Source organism: Propithecus coquereli, unplaced genomic scaffold, assembly GCF_000956105.1.
Source record: "Propithecus coquereli isolate 6110/MARCELLA unplaced genomic scaffold, Pcoq_1.0 Scaffold531, whole genome shotgun sequence".
In the NCBI taxonomy this organism is placed as follows: Eukaryota; Metazoa; Chordata; class Mammalia; order Primates; family Indriidae; genus Propithecus; species Propithecus coquereli.
In genome coordinates, this window is record NW_012151186.1 from 345,920 (window position 1) to 360,155 (window position 14,236).

At 54.7% G+C, this 14,236-nt stretch overlaps 2 protein-coding genes across 2 annotated transcripts in view; one reads left to right on the forward strand and one right to left on the reverse strand.

Annotated features, from left to right (window-relative positions):
- FANCA (Fanconi anemia, complementation group A) overlaps nt 1-7,933 on the forward strand; it is a 75,292-nt gene extending 67,359 nt beyond the window's left edge. The window contains exons 30-41 of the mRNA XM_012657159.1: nt 794-951; nt 1,516-1,621; nt 2,579-2,638; nt 2,765-2,869; nt 3,818-3,930; nt 4,886-5,024; nt 5,991-6,057; nt 6,396-6,497; nt 6,931-7,006; nt 7,139-7,295; nt 7,458-7,550; nt 7,730-7,933. Of these exons, the coding sequence (XP_012512613.1) occupies nt 794-951; nt 1,516-1,621; nt 2,579-2,638; nt 2,765-2,869; nt 3,818-3,930; nt 4,886-5,024; nt 5,991-6,057; nt 6,396-6,497; nt 6,931-7,006; nt 7,139-7,295; nt 7,458-7,550; nt 7,730-7,873 (1,320 nt within the window). The 3' untranslated portion in view covers nt 7,874-7,933. The remainder of the gene's footprint in view (nt 1-793; nt 952-1,515; nt 1,622-2,578; nt 2,639-2,764; nt 2,870-3,817; nt 3,931-4,885; nt 5,025-5,990; nt 6,058-6,395; nt 6,498-6,930; nt 7,007-7,138; nt 7,296-7,457; nt 7,551-7,729) is intronic.
- The window catches only part of ZNF276 (zinc finger protein 276), a 17,666-nt gene continuing 11,299 nt past the window's right edge, over nt 7,870-14,236 (reverse strand). Inside the window, exons 7-11 of the mRNA XM_012657189.1 lie at nt 10,061-10,171; nt 9,916-9,991; nt 9,416-9,533; nt 8,483-8,582; nt 7,870-8,409 (exon numbers count right to left, since the gene is read on the reverse strand). Of these exons, the coding sequence (XP_012512643.1) occupies nt 8,139-8,409; nt 8,483-8,582; nt 9,416-9,533; nt 9,916-9,991; nt 10,061-10,171 (676 nt within the window). The 3' untranslated portion in view covers nt 7,870-8,138. The remainder of the gene's footprint in view (nt 8,410-8,482; nt 8,583-9,415; nt 9,534-9,915; nt 9,992-10,060; nt 10,172-14,236) is intronic.

The following is a 14,236-nucleotide window of genomic DNA, read 5'->3' on the forward strand; positions in this document are numbered from 1 at the left end:
CTGGGACTACAGGCACGTGCCACCATGCCCGGCTAATTTTTCTATTTTTAGTAGAGACGGGGTCTGGCTCTTGGTCAGGCTGGTCTTAAACTCCTGAGCTCAAGCGATCCTCCCGCCTCGGCCTCCCAGAGTGCTGGGATGACAGATGTGAGTCACCGCGCCTGGACTCACAGTCCTTTTTCTCATAAATGTCAGTGTCATAAAAAACAAAGACTCTGGAAATGTTCCGGAATGACGGAGGCTCGTGAGCTGTGGCGGTAGAATGCCCCTGACCCGGCACCCTCTGGGGCCCTAGACGTTTGGCAGCTGGCAGGACAGACACAGCTGAGGTCGCATGTGACGAGGGAGTCCCTCACGGCGGAGGGAGCTGGAACCAGCTGAGGAAATGCTCACAGACGTGTTTGGGGTCAAGGCCTTTGTGTTCGTAATTCACCCTCCAGTTGTCCAGAAAAGAGTCGCATGTGTGCACACACCTGCCGACACAGGGAGAGTGAGCGTGATCAGTGGGCGAGCGGTCAGGGTGGGTGCGCCTGGGTGAAGGTACGGGGTGTTCCTTGCACTGTTCTTTTACTTTTGCAATTTAAAAATGGTTTCCAAGTGACAAAGCTGCTCCCACTTGCTCCTGTTCCTTTTGCCCCAGCCCTGCGGAGACCTCGCTCCAAACTCCTCTTTTGGGGTCCTCAGCTTGGCCAGCAGTGAGCCCTGAGGCCTTTCTCTTCCCGGCTGAGGGCGAGAGACACACCTGCACCCTGGAGACGAAGGGTGTGAGCGTCTCAGCCTCGCTCTTTTCCAGGAGATGGCCGTGGAGCTGGAGCTGGAGCGGGGCGGCCGCTCCCCCTCGCGGGGGCACTTCCTCTTCCGGGTTTTCCGCACGAGGCTCCAGGCTCTGCCCAGAGGGTGGGACGTGGCCGCCTGCCTTCAGAGACAGCAGGAGCTGCTCACGTACAAACGGTAACCCAGGGCGCGGCAGCATCGCAGTGACTGTCCCAGCCTTTGTCTCTACGTAGAGTTTTTCCCTGTTAGTTACTTACTTGTGTCCCCACCCTGAGCCTGTGATGGTTCCGTCTCCTTGGCGCTTCCCACGGAGAGTCAGTTCTGGAGGTTTGACAGGTGCTTTGGATGAAAACCTTCCCCTCAGACAGAGGAGCGCCTCTGTAGAGGGATGTGGCGCAGCGCCCAAGTGAGGACGGTGTGTTCCGCGATGTCGCCTGCGGCCGTGTTCACTGCACAGTGTGGCACGACGTAATCTCCCAGTTACAGGGAGTCGCCGCGTTAGGCTGCGGTGTGTGCTCCTGCTTGGTTTTATGCAGATGTTCAGAACTGGTTTTTTGGTAACACTCCAGATGCCTGCCGTGGGCCGGCACGGTGCCCGAACGCGTGCTCAGGCCAGACCTGTGGCCGGACAGGGACGCAGCCGCAGGCTCTGGTTCTGACAGGTCACTGGGTTTGCGGGTCTGTGCCCTTGGGCAGGAGTGAAGTGTGTGCTGCGTGCTCACTGTGGACCTTCTTCCCAAGGCTGCTCCTCCGCCTGCCACCGTCTGTTCTCCTGGGCAGCTTCTGGGCCGGGCCGTCCACCACCCCCAGCTGCGAGGACTTCTTCCACTTGGTCAACTCTGAGCTGGTAGGCGCCCTGTGCCTGCGGGAGACACGCGGTCCTGGGGAGGGCCCCGCGCAGACGCCAGCTGTAGGTCCTTTTTCCACAGTTTCCCTCGAGGTTTAACGATCTGGACCCGTGGGATTTAGAGACCATTCTGCATGCCACGCGCCTCCCTTTATTTTTCCCGATTTTGCCTGTTTCCTGTGTACAGAAGCCCAGTGGCAATTTGATAACTGTGCTGCCACCAGGCAACCCTATTTCCTTTCATTTATACACCAGTCAAAGCAGAAGGTGGCACTTGCAGGTGTGCCAGTGTCAGGGCTGGCTCCAGCCCGAGGAGGGCAGCTTCTCCTAAGGGCCTTTTCTTACTGTTTTTGGAGACAGGGTCTCACACTGTGGCCCAGGCTGGATGCAGCGGCACACTCACAGGTCCCTGCAGCCTTGAGCTCCTGGGCTCAAGCGATCCTCCTGCCTCAGCCTGCCGCGGTGCTAGGACCACAGGCGTGCGCCACTGTGGCCGCCCTCCTTACGATTTTCTTCAAAGTCTTACCAAAGGTGGTTTCTGGAAGCTCAGGCTTGCACATGGCAGTTAGATGGGAAAACGCGAAGCGCTTGGTTAGCAGAGGACAGAGAACGAGACGATGGTTGGGTGGTGGTGTCATCCCGGGGCCCTGAGCAGTTCTGCTGCCGCATGCACGTCCCTCGCTCCCACCCGGAGCCCCTCTGTGTGCCTGAGCCGGTGGGCTGAGGGACAGGGCTGCACAGAGAAGCCGTTAGAAGGCCCGTGAGCTGGGAACCTCTGGCAGCAGGCGCGGCCAGGCCCTGGTTAGTGGTCCAGGCCGAGGGTCGGCTGCGGGTGGGACTGCCGTGTCCCGAGTCCCTCAGAGCATCCTGTTGGTGACTTGAGTCCGCGCAGCAGCCTCTCTGATCTCACCTCCTTGCCCTGCGGCCCTTTCTTACTGTCTCGCTGAACTCTTGCAGAGAAACTTCTGCTCGCACGGAGGCGCCCTGACGCACGACATCACCGCCCACTTCTTCAGGGTAAGCCGTGCCCCAGCCACCTCAGAGCCCCTCGGCAGGTCCGGGGTTGGGTTCCCACATCGCCCGGACTGTCCTGGGCCTGGGTCGTGGGAAGCCACTGAGCTGCTGGAGTGTCGTCTTCCGCAGGGACTCCTGCAAGCCTGTCTGCAGAGCAGCGACCCCTCCCTGACGGCTGACCTGACGCTGGCCGAGTGCCGGAGCGAGTGCCCCTTGGTCCTGACTTCCGCGCTGGTAGGCCTTGCTGCCGCCGTCTGCTCGGGGTGTTTCTGGGATGGGTGGGGGACTCGCAGCCACCAGGGCTTCTCAGAAGCTGCTCTCCGTTTCCCACTGTTCATCCTCGTTACAGCAGGAAAAATGGGACAGGAACCCCAGCACACAGCCCATGGGGACGGCAAGTCTCCTGTTCCCAGAACTGTCCCCGCCCTGTGGGTTTCGCTCCTTCACTCGGTCTCTGTGCGTTCACTGAGGGCTGTGCCTGTGCCTCCCGTGGTGTAACCGCGTGTCTGACCTCGCCGCCTCAGCTCCCTGCTGTGTGTGGCAGACTCCCGTGTGGACTGTCACATCCAGGCTGTGGGAGGAGCCTGCAGGGTGGCCTTGGCCGCCTGGTCAGGGTCCTGGAAACGTGAGCTGTCCTCCTGGGTGTCCCGAGGTAGAGGACCGGCCACTGCCTAGCCGGGCAACAAGAGGTCCACCTCCTGCGAAGCTCCCTGAGCAGTCTGGGCTCCTCAAGTCTGGCTGCTCGTTCGCATCTCAGCTGGGCGGATGTCCCTGCACGGGGCACCCAACAGGACGAGGCACGCAGGGCACCTCCCTAGGCCAGGCGCCCTCTTCCCCAGACTCAGGTCTTTTGTCAGCGAGGACGAGAATGCCTCCTGGAGTTGCTCTGAGCTTGAAATGAGAAGTAGGCTGTACGTGGTGGTGCGCGCCTGTCAGCCCAGCACCCCGGGAGGCCGCGGCAGGAGGATCGCTTGAGCCCAGGAGCTCTGTGTTGCAGTGTGCTGTGCTGAGGCCACTGCACTCCAGACCCTGTCTTAAAGTAATTAGTGAATTAGTTAATGAAGTCGGTCACACGGTGATGGATGAGTGGTAGCCATGCGGCTGCCTGCTGGTCACTCAAGGCTCTGGGTCTTCCTGGTTCCAGACGTGGGAGTGTGTCCCACACACACCCTCTCTCCGCAGCGGTGGTGGCCGAGGCTGGAGCCGGTGCTGCTGCGCCAGTGGGGGAGACGCTGCCAGCGCCCGCTGCCCGGGGAGCTGCAGAGGCTGCAGGAAGCCCAGCGCTTCGCCAGAGAGTACGTGCTGGCCACAGGGTGAGGGCGTGGGTGCCTGGCTGCGCTTGGGACCTGCTCTGGGCTGTTCCACAGCCATCTGGGGCAGCCTCTGTGAGATCTGTGTGAGAAGGGAGAAGGGACCGCGCTCTGCCCGGCTGTGCGTGCAGGAAGCTCGAGCGGTGGAAAGGCTGAGTCGGCAGTCTCATTTCAGCTCAGTGCTTCCTGCCCACCTGCCCCTCCTCCAGCATCGGGTGCGGGGTCCCGAGGCAGGACCTGGGGCTGGGGTAGGGGTGCAGACTCTCAGCCCACTCTGACCTGCGGACCCCAGTCAGGTGCTCTCGGCTGGGCCCAGTGGTCTGGGTTAACCCACCCTCCTCAGGGCCGGTAACGGTCCCCGGTGCCTGCTGGACTGGAGGGAGCTGTGTGCTCAGAGGTCCCTACGGAACAGCTCTGTCACCAGAGTTCGGGATCCCCGATGCCCTCCTGCGCTGTGCTCAGAAAACCAGGGAAAGCAGGTCTCGCCAGCAACCCTAATTCAACAAAGGCAGATCAGATTGTTTAAAGTTTCTTAAACCAACCACATAATGTTTTATTTTCTGCGAGATTTTTAACTTGCTGGAAAAGTGTTAGGTACCGCACTGGTAGCTCCTTCGTCCTCTGTCTCAGGAGGGGACACCTGACCCATTTGCCGGCCAGGTGTGGAGAGCTGCACTTAGGCAGCCAGAGCCCAAGAGCACAGGCAGGTGGACAGGACGAGCCCGGCCTCTCCGTGATGTCGGCCTCAGCATCGCTGCCCAGGGCAGGCTCACACCTGCCTAGATCCTCCCGCTGAGCCAGGGGCATCTGGGGAAGCACCTCCCTTCTCCCAGCTCTGAGCCCTGTGCCCTCTGTGGGAAAGGTGAGCCCCAGAGGTGTGCGGGGCTGTCACGGCAGAGGAACAAGGATGCGGCTGACGACCTGGTTCTCTCTGTTGCAGCTTCCTCTCCCCCGAGGCAGCCTCCCCTCCACCCGACCTGGCCTGGGTCTCGGCTGCCGCCGTGCACTTTGCGATGCGGCGAGTCAAGAAGGAAGATGTCAGGAGACAGCTGCAGAAGCTGGACTGTGCGAGAGAGGAGGTAAGACACCCAATCTGCTTTTTTTCTAGTAAACTTCCTTTTAATCAGTGTATTTCTCAGGGTTTGCTTAATTAACTTTTTCAAGAACAAACATGGGGTTTGAAGTTCTTGTCACTTTATTTGGAAGTAAATCTGTCACTGAGTTTATAGGTTTTACGGGCACCCTCAGCTGCACACCCATGGCAACCTGGCCCTAGAGCTCTGGGCACGCGAGGCAGAGGGCAGGGCTGCCACGGCCACAGGACGGGGGACAGAGGAGGGTGCTCCTAGTCCCAGGCCAGGGACCATTCTGGACTCTGGACCCTGGAGAGGCCCTGACTGCCCCAGGCCAGTGGCACCCACGTATTTTCTGTAATGGGTGCCAGGTGCATAGAGGTCGTGACTCCCTGAGGAGAAAGTAGAGAACTCCCAGAAGAGAGTTGGGGTGAGCCGTCCTCTGGCCCCCACTCCTGAATGTGGGTGGGTCTCGGGGTTGGCTTACAACTTACGTGCCGACCTGAAAACTAGATCAGTAGCAGAGCCGAGGGTTCTCGCCGCCGTAAAGACCAGACAAGCGTCCCTCCAAGTCCATTTTCAGAAGGGATTTCGGCGGCTCCGGAGCCTTCACTCCCGAGTGTGCGGGTGGCCTCGCTGGGTCAGGACGGCCGTGGCTCGTCTTCGAGGGCTCCACACACACACTTCCGACAGGAAGCCTCATGGCTCCCATGGCCCAGCAGCCACGATTTGTTGCTGTGGTCACTTTTTCAAATTGCTTTTAGCCGTGCGTAAAGGCAAGTATAAAATGACCCAGTCAGTAATAATTTATTTGCAATTAAGCTGTTGTTTTTATTCTGAGAAGATCACTGAAAGGATTTATGGCCTAGGTGAGCATTAAGGTTCAGGTAAGGAAGAAAGAACATGTGGGTCATACTTAGAATCACAGTGCACAGGTCATTTTATTGCAATAACGGCACATTTTATTTGCAGCTTTTGGTTTTCCTTTTTTTCTTTTCCTTGATGGACCTGCTGTCGTCACATCTGACCCCAAAAGTAAGTCAGACCTCACTGGCTGGGGTGGCCATCCCCCACTGTGGGCTGGGCTGTGGCCCCAGGCCCCCCCAGTCCTGGTCCTTGGGTATCTGGGGTGAGGTGTGAGGACTCCCAGGCCATAGGCCTTTAGAGCCTGGTGCAGCACCCTGGGGTGTGGGTCCCTGGCCGCCTACGCGTGTCCTACGGAGCCTCTTCTATGCAGAGGCCCCAGTGTGACGCCTTCTCTGGGCCGCCACCAACTTTGAGACTTTGAGAAAAGAGGAAACGCCCTCTTGCCCACGTGAGCTCAGGTCAGTGCTACAAACGTCCTCTCAGGGTTCTTCTCTCTTGGGCCACAGGAAGCCGTCGACTCCCTGAAGGCTGTGGCCGTTTGTGCCGAGGTCCTGACGTGTCTGCAGAAGAGGAGGATGCCCTGGCTGGTCCTCTTCCAGCTGACAGAGACTGGTAAGAAACTCACCGAGGGGACACAGGGCTGGATTGTTCCTGTCTGTGGTGTGGGAAGCATCGGTTGGGAAGGTGCTGGTGGCGACTGTTTTCGGAAGCAACTTTCAAATGGTTAGGAACAAGCCCTCCTTGGGGCTCACTTTACACATTCATTTTTATGAGCTCATCTTCTTGCTGCATTCTTAAGCTCCATTTCACTTGGGACAAATTCAGTACACACTTGTTGAAAGCAAGGAGAGAATTTACTGGAGCGCTGGTGGGGCCGAGGGTGCTGCCAGGTCCACAGGGGGCCTGCTGTGGGGTCTGCCGCATCCTGTTTCCAGCAGCTCCGACTGGTGCCCAGGTGTCCTCAGCCTGACCCACAGGCCTCCCAGAGCACATGACGTCCCCTGCCCTGGACAGGCAGAGCCGACTGACCCTCTCCTTGTTGTAGATGCCGGGCTGGGGCAGCTCCTCCTCCGTGTGGCCCCGGGTCAGCATGCCAGGCTGCTGCCCTTTGCCTTCTACAGGTAAGTGCACCTGTGGGCTGGTCAAGGGAAGCCCATGCGGACGCTTGCGGTCGGGGCTGTCTGTAGCGCCACTTCAGAGACGAGCCGATAATCTGTCAGTGACAGCTCTTGTCGTCCCGTCCCTGCCTCTAGTCTCCTCTCCTACTTCGACGAAGACGCTGCGGTCAGAGAGGAGGCCTTCCTGCCTGTTGCTGTCGACATGTACCTGAAACTGACGCAGCTCTTCGTGGCTGGGGAGACAAGTGCATTCTCACTTCTGGCCACCAGGAACCCAGAGCTCCAGGGCCAGGCAGGTGCAGGGGCCAGTCCCACCTCCAGGCGAGCTCCCCCAGCCTGAGGCTCCTTCTGCCCAGGAACATTCTGGCATAGCCTGCAGGTTGGGGGTGGGGGGGGCACGCCGGTCCTTCGCAGTAGCTCCATTAACCTGTGACTCTGCCTGTCTTCTCTCTAGGGCAACCCTGTAGAACTGATCACAAAAGCTCGTCTTTTTCTGCTGCAGTTAATACCTCGGTGCCCGAAAAAGAGCTTCTCACACATGGCAGAGGTAACGCCAGGATGCTTACCTGGGGGTTGGTTTGTGACACCTTAGGTCCATGGGCAATGGTGCTGTCAGCATAGCTGGGCTGCATCCTCCCCACCCCTCTCCCACGGTCTCCAGACACGGCTGCTTGGGTCCCCTCTGCCCCAAGGGGCTGTGTGCTGAGCACACGTGTCTCCTCACAGCTGCTGGCTGATCGTGGGGACTATGACCCAGAAGTGAGCGCCGCCCTCCTCAGCAGGCAGCAGGCTGTGCCCGACGACCTGTACCAGGAGCCTCACCTCTTCTGCCTGGACTCGTCACCATGCGCCAGCCCAGCTCCTTTGTGAATAATTTATTACAAGCGTAACATGGAGCTCTTGTTGCACTAAAAAGTGGATTACAAACCTCGTTGGTTGCTTTAGTGGGAAAGGAATCAATTATTTATAATCTGTGTCTGGCCCCACGTTAGTTGGTGTTGGCAGGAACATAAACCCCTGGTCCCAGAACAGAGCTCAAAGGCTATGTGAGCTACACACCAAGCCGCCACCGCCAGCCCTGGTGACGTGCACACAGCAGGGGCGGGTGAGGAACCCCACGTCCCACCTGCAGGCCTCAGGTGGGCTCGGGCTTCACAGCCTGGTCTTCCGTGGTCCCAGAGGGGCTTGGTGGCCCAGGGGGTGGCTCTGCCTCCGTGGGCAGGGCCTTGTCTTGGGTCTGCGTCAGCGGATGCACCATGGACATGTGCACGTTGAGGTTGTGGGCCTTCTCGAACCGCCGGCCACACTGGTCACAGGCAAAGTCCAGCTCAGTCTCCGCCTTGTGTTTGGTCATGTGGTACTTGAGGGACGCCCGCTGCCTGCACTGGAACCCACAGACTTCACACCTGGGGGACAGAGGTGTGTGAGGAAGGGCCTGGGCAGGTCCCGGCCTCAGGGAGGCACCTGGCCCACACTTACTGCAGGGGCTTGGCTCCCGAGTGGCGCATCTGGTGGACCAAAAGGTGCTTCCTCTGCTTGAAGGTCTGTCCACACTCGTCACAGATGTAGTTCCGCACTTCTGAAAGACCAAAGCTGGGTGAGCACAGGCACCTAAATGCTCAGATCTCCATGGGGAAGGGTGGTCTCAAGCGCTGCGGTCGGGAAATGCACGCTCGAGTCCTGGAGCCAGCGTCCACCACATACACAGGTTTTGAATCCACGAATACTGTACTTTTCATCCATGTTTGGCTCAAAAAAGTCCATGTATAAGTGGACCCAAGCAGTTCAAACCTGTGTTTAAGGGTGGGCTGTATGTATAACAAATTTATCTTAAACAGGAAGGAATTCGATTCAGGGGAACTGCTCCTGTGGACAGGGCAGACAGAGCAGGAAACGCAGGCCTGTGTACGTTACACACTGAAATTGCAGGGGAGTCAGAAGGTTGTTTTGAATACATGACATGGGCCCAAGGTGAGAACACATGCAGAGAAAAGGCTAGAACTAAGCACTCGTGTGGGAGGTGGTTTCTATCTTTGTGCTCTTCCTATTTTTTTGACAGTTGCTAAATGCATATGAGTTACTTTTGTAATCCAAAAAGGATTACAATAAGTGGGTTTTTTAAAATAATGAACTTGCAAGAGGGCACCAAGATTTCTTGGCTGTCAGGTGTGACAAACTGCCTAGGTCCTGGGAAAGACTGTTTTTCTCAGGGTGTCATGGGCAGGCAGAACCACACAGAACTTGGCCTCCATCTGCCTTTGTGACCCATGAGCACCTGAAGCCCCAGGTGCAGCCCTGGGCCTCCTAGAAGGGTGCCTTCCTGGGCACAGCCCCCCAACTCTGGGGTGTATGCTGGGATCCTCCCCCAACATGTGCCATGCCCCGTGATGGTCGGCCCGTGAGTGCAGGTACCTGTGTGGATGAGCTTCACGTGGCGCTGCAGGTAGCGGTCGATCATGAACACCTTGTTGCAGCCAGGGTGGGGGCAGGGCCTCTCTCGGACCTCCTCGTGGTGCTCCTTGATGTGCTTCTGCAGGAAGGACCCGGTGAGAGACCCTCAGTGCCTTGCCAGGACAAAGTCCCCACAGGGCTGAGTGGCATATCCCACCTCCCAAGGACCCTGCTCAGCGCCCTGGGTGGCGGGTGGCCGACCCTCCAGCTATAGCAGACTGTTCCTCCAGGAAGGACAGAGCCAGCTGTTCTGGACCACACACCTTGCTCCCTCACAGCCTCACTCTAAGAAGCATCTGGACCTACAAGGGTGTGTCTCTAGAGTGACAGGCTGGCTCCACATCCTCTCCCTGGGGACGATCTGGCCATGGCTGCTCCAAGCCTCCATCAGCCTGGGTTCAGGGGAGTCCCTGGGTCAAGTCTGCCCAGCTCTGCAGACCTGGTGCTCCCCCGGCCCTCACCTTCATGCCGTCAGCCCCTCGGTACACGGCCGTGCAGCCCTGGTAAGGACACTTGTAGATGGTGGGCAGCTCCTCCCTGCAAGGCAGAACACACGTGGAAACGTGGCCCACAAGCAGTGCAGGCCCCACACTCCAGTCCCCTCACCTCTCACAGCGGAGCTTTTTCTTCCATCCGGGCTTGGGCCCAGGTTTCTTACGCATTTTTGGTTCTTCAGACTTCTTGGCTTCTTTGCTTTCACTCTTCTTACCAGAGATCCTGAAAAAAAAAAAAGATGCACCCAAATTCAGTGATGTTTCTCATCTCCATTCACAAGCATTCCTTGTCTCTCTTCAAACATGAGAGAGGATTTTTCTCAAGCTTCCATGACTCAGTTGCTTCTGTGCTAACTGGCCTCAAATCTCCCTGTCGCCACCAAAGCCAGAACAGCTCTGTGAGGCTGAGAGGCCCGAACGGCCGCCTGTCGAGCGAACGCAGCCCAGAAGGGGCGGGAGCACAGCCGCATGCCACGTGTTTGCTGCCGAGGCAGGTTCTGGAACTGAATCCTGTCCTAGGCATCAAATCTAAAAACTGGAGACATCATGGAAATAGTGAGGTGGGGTAGGGAAGCTTGTTCAGAACCCACAGTCTTGCAAATCTCAAGGCTGATCACTCAGCAACCAGACGGGGTGTGAGAAAGGAGAGGTGCTCTGCTCTGGCAAGCAACGTGCCACCAGCTGCTGCCCCTGTTCCTCAGCTCCACCTTGGCTGCAGGGAGACCACCCTGCACTCCCGGAGACGCTGCCTGGGGCCGGGATGGGCAGTGGGGACCATGCCCTCCAGAAATTCGGGGTTTTGTCTTTTAGTAGTTCTGGCAGGTCCCTGAGGGGCCAGTGCAGATGCAGCCGCTTCCCCTGTGGTGTCTACCAGAAGACTTAAAGAGATAAATACACTCGTTTTTCCTTTTTGGGTCCAGACATTTAAAGAAATCCCTGTTAAGAATAGAAGGGAACTTCCTCACCATGACAAAGGCCATATAGGAAAAACGCACAGCAAACACCATGCTCAGTGGTGAAAGACTGAAAGCTTTTCCTTAAGATCAGGAATAAGACAAGGATGCCCACTTTTGCCACTGTTACTCAACACAGCAGTGGAGGTCCTAGGCAGAGCAGAGCAGTTGGGCAAAAATAAAAAAATTAGGAAGAAAAATGATCTCTTCACGGATGACATGATCTCATATGTAGAAAATCCTGACGAATCCACACACAAAAATGCTAATAAATGATTTCAGCTAAGTTGCAGGGTATAAAATCCACACATAAAACCTAGTTATATATACTGCCAATGAACCGAAAAAGAATTAAGAAAATAATTCATGTGCAATAGAATCAAAAGGAATAAAATACTTAGGAATAAACTTAACCAAGAAGAAAGACTTGTACAACGAAAACTACAAGAGTCTAGGTGTGGTGGCTCACGCTTGTAATCCCAGCACTCTGGGAGGCTGAGGCAGGGGAGTCACTTGAGGTCAGGAGTTTGAGACTAGCCTTCAGCAAGAGTGAGACCCTGTCTCTACTAAAAATAGAAAAAATTAGCCGAGCATGATACTGCATGCCTGTAGTCCCAGCTACTCGGGAGGCTGAGGCAGGAGGATTGCTTGAGCCCAGGAGTCTGAGGTTGCTGTGAGCGAGGCTGACGCCATGGCACTCTACCCAGGGCAACAGAGTGAGACTGTCTCAGAAAAAAATAAAACTACAAGAGACTGCTGAAAGAAAAGTAACATGACATAATAAATGGACGATGCTGTGTTTATGGATAAGAACATTAAGACGGCAATACTTCTACAGATTCACTGCACCCCCTATCAAAACCCCAACAGCATTTTTTTTGTAAAAATAGAAAAATCCATCCTAAATTTAACATAGAATTTCAAAGGACAAGTACTAAGACAAAGTAGAAAAACAACAAAGTTGGAGGACTCAAACTTTCTGTTTCCCAAACTTACCACAAAGCTACACTTACTGGGCAAACGACATGAACAGAAACTTTTCAAAAGAAGACAGAATAATGGCCAAAAAACATATGAAAAAATGCTCAACATCTCTAATCATCAGGGAAATGCAAATCAAAACCACAATGAGATATCACTTATCTCCAGTGAGGCTGGGTTTTATCAAGAAGTCCCAAAACGATAAATGTTGGCGTGGATGCGGAGAGATAGGAACACTCCTGCACTGTTGGTGGTATTGCAAACTAGTGCAACCTCTGTGGAAAGCAATATGGAGATACCTTAAAGAGATACAAGTATATCTACCATTGGATCCAGCAATCCCATTACTGGGCATCTACCCAAAAGAACAAAAGACTCTATGAAAAAGACACCTGCACCCGAATGTTCGTAGCAGCACAATTCACAATTGCAAAGATGTGGAAACAACCCAAGTGTCCATCAATACATGAGTGGGTTAACAAAATGTGGTATATGTATACCACGGAGTACTATTCAGCTTTAAGAAACAATGGTGATATAGCACCTCTTGTATACTCCTGGATAGAGCTGGAACACATTCTACTAAGTGAAGTATCCCAAGAATGGAAAAACAAGCACCACATGTACTCACCATCAAATTGGTATTAACTGATCAACACATTGGTGCACATATAAGAGTAACATTCATCAGGTGCCGGGCAGGTGGCGGTGGGGGGAGGAGGGGACGGGTATTTGCATACACAGAGTGCGATGCACACCATCTGGGGGATGGACACGCTTGAAGCTCAGACTTGGGGGGCAGGGGGTAAGGGCAACATACATAACCTAAACATCTGTACCCCCATAATATGCTGAAATAAAAACAAAAAAAAAGCTACACTTACCAAAACAGTGTCACTGGCATAATTATAGACTTACAGATTAGTCAAATAGAATTGAGACCAAAACCCCTCACATATGTGATCCACCGATTTTCAACAATGGTACCAAGACCATTCACTGGGAAAGAACAGTCTCTTCAACAAACAGTGCAGGATAATTTGACATCCACATGCAAAAGAATGAAGCTGGACCCTTCCTCACACAATACAAAAATAAACTCAAATGGATCATGACCTGAATCTAAGAACTAAAACTATAAAACTCTTAGAAGAAAACGGGCAAATCTTCATGACCTTGGATTTGGCAATAGTTCTGTAAATATGACACCAAAAGCACAGACGACAAAAGTAAAAATAGGTAAACTGGACTTCGTTAAAATTTAAAACTTTGTGTAGCCACCAGGCATAGTCCCAGGAGGCTGAGGCAGGAGGCTCACTTGAGCCCAGGAGTTCAAGGCTACAGTGTGCTATGATCGCACCTGTAAACAGCTGTGGCATCCCAGCCTGGGTAACATAGTGGACTCCATCTCTTAAAAAATAATAAACTTTGTGCTCAATGTACACTATTAGGAGTGAAAAGACAACCCATAGAATGGAAAAAAATACTTGTAAATCACATAACTGGTAAGGGTTTAAAATCCAGAATAAATAACTATAATTCAACAGCAAAAGGCCATCCTAACTAAAAAATGGACAAAGGACTTGAACAGATATTTCTCCAAAGAAGATGCACAAATGGCCAATAAGCACAAGAAGAGCTGCTCAGCATCGTTCGCCATCAGGGAAACGCACACCAGAATGACAAGACGCCACTTTACATCCGTTAGGATAATTTCTAATAGAAAACACAATGTCGAGGATGTGGGGAAACTGGGACCCTTGCGCAGTGTTGGTGGCGATGGAAAATGGCGTAGCCTCTGCGGAAAACTGGCCGTTCCTTGGCAAGTTAAACACGGTGTTACCGTAAGATCCAGCAATTCCACTTCTAGGTCTGCCCCAAAGAATGACAACAGTGACTCAGACATGTGCACCAGCCTTCACGGCGTCATTCACGACAGCCAAAGGCAGGAACAACGAAATAATGACGACTGGATCAGCAAACTGGTCTGCCCACACAGCGAGTGTCACCGAGCCACGGGGAGGGATGAAATTCTGACACGTGCTGCAACACGAGTGAAGCTCAAACACATGATGCTGAGCCAAAAAACCAGTCACAAAAGGACAACACTGTACGATTCCACGTACACGAGGCATCTAGATGGGCACCTAGGTTGGTGGTTACCAAGTCTGGGGAGGAGGCGGGGAGGTCGTTGCCTGATGGGTGCAGGGTTTCTGTTGGGGATGATGAAAACTTGCAAACGGTGGTGACGGCTGCACAACTGTGAAGGTGCTTAAGGCCACACTCAAAAATGGTTGAAAGGGGCCGGGCGCAGTGGCTCACGCCTGTGATCCTAGCTCTCTGGGAGGCCGAGG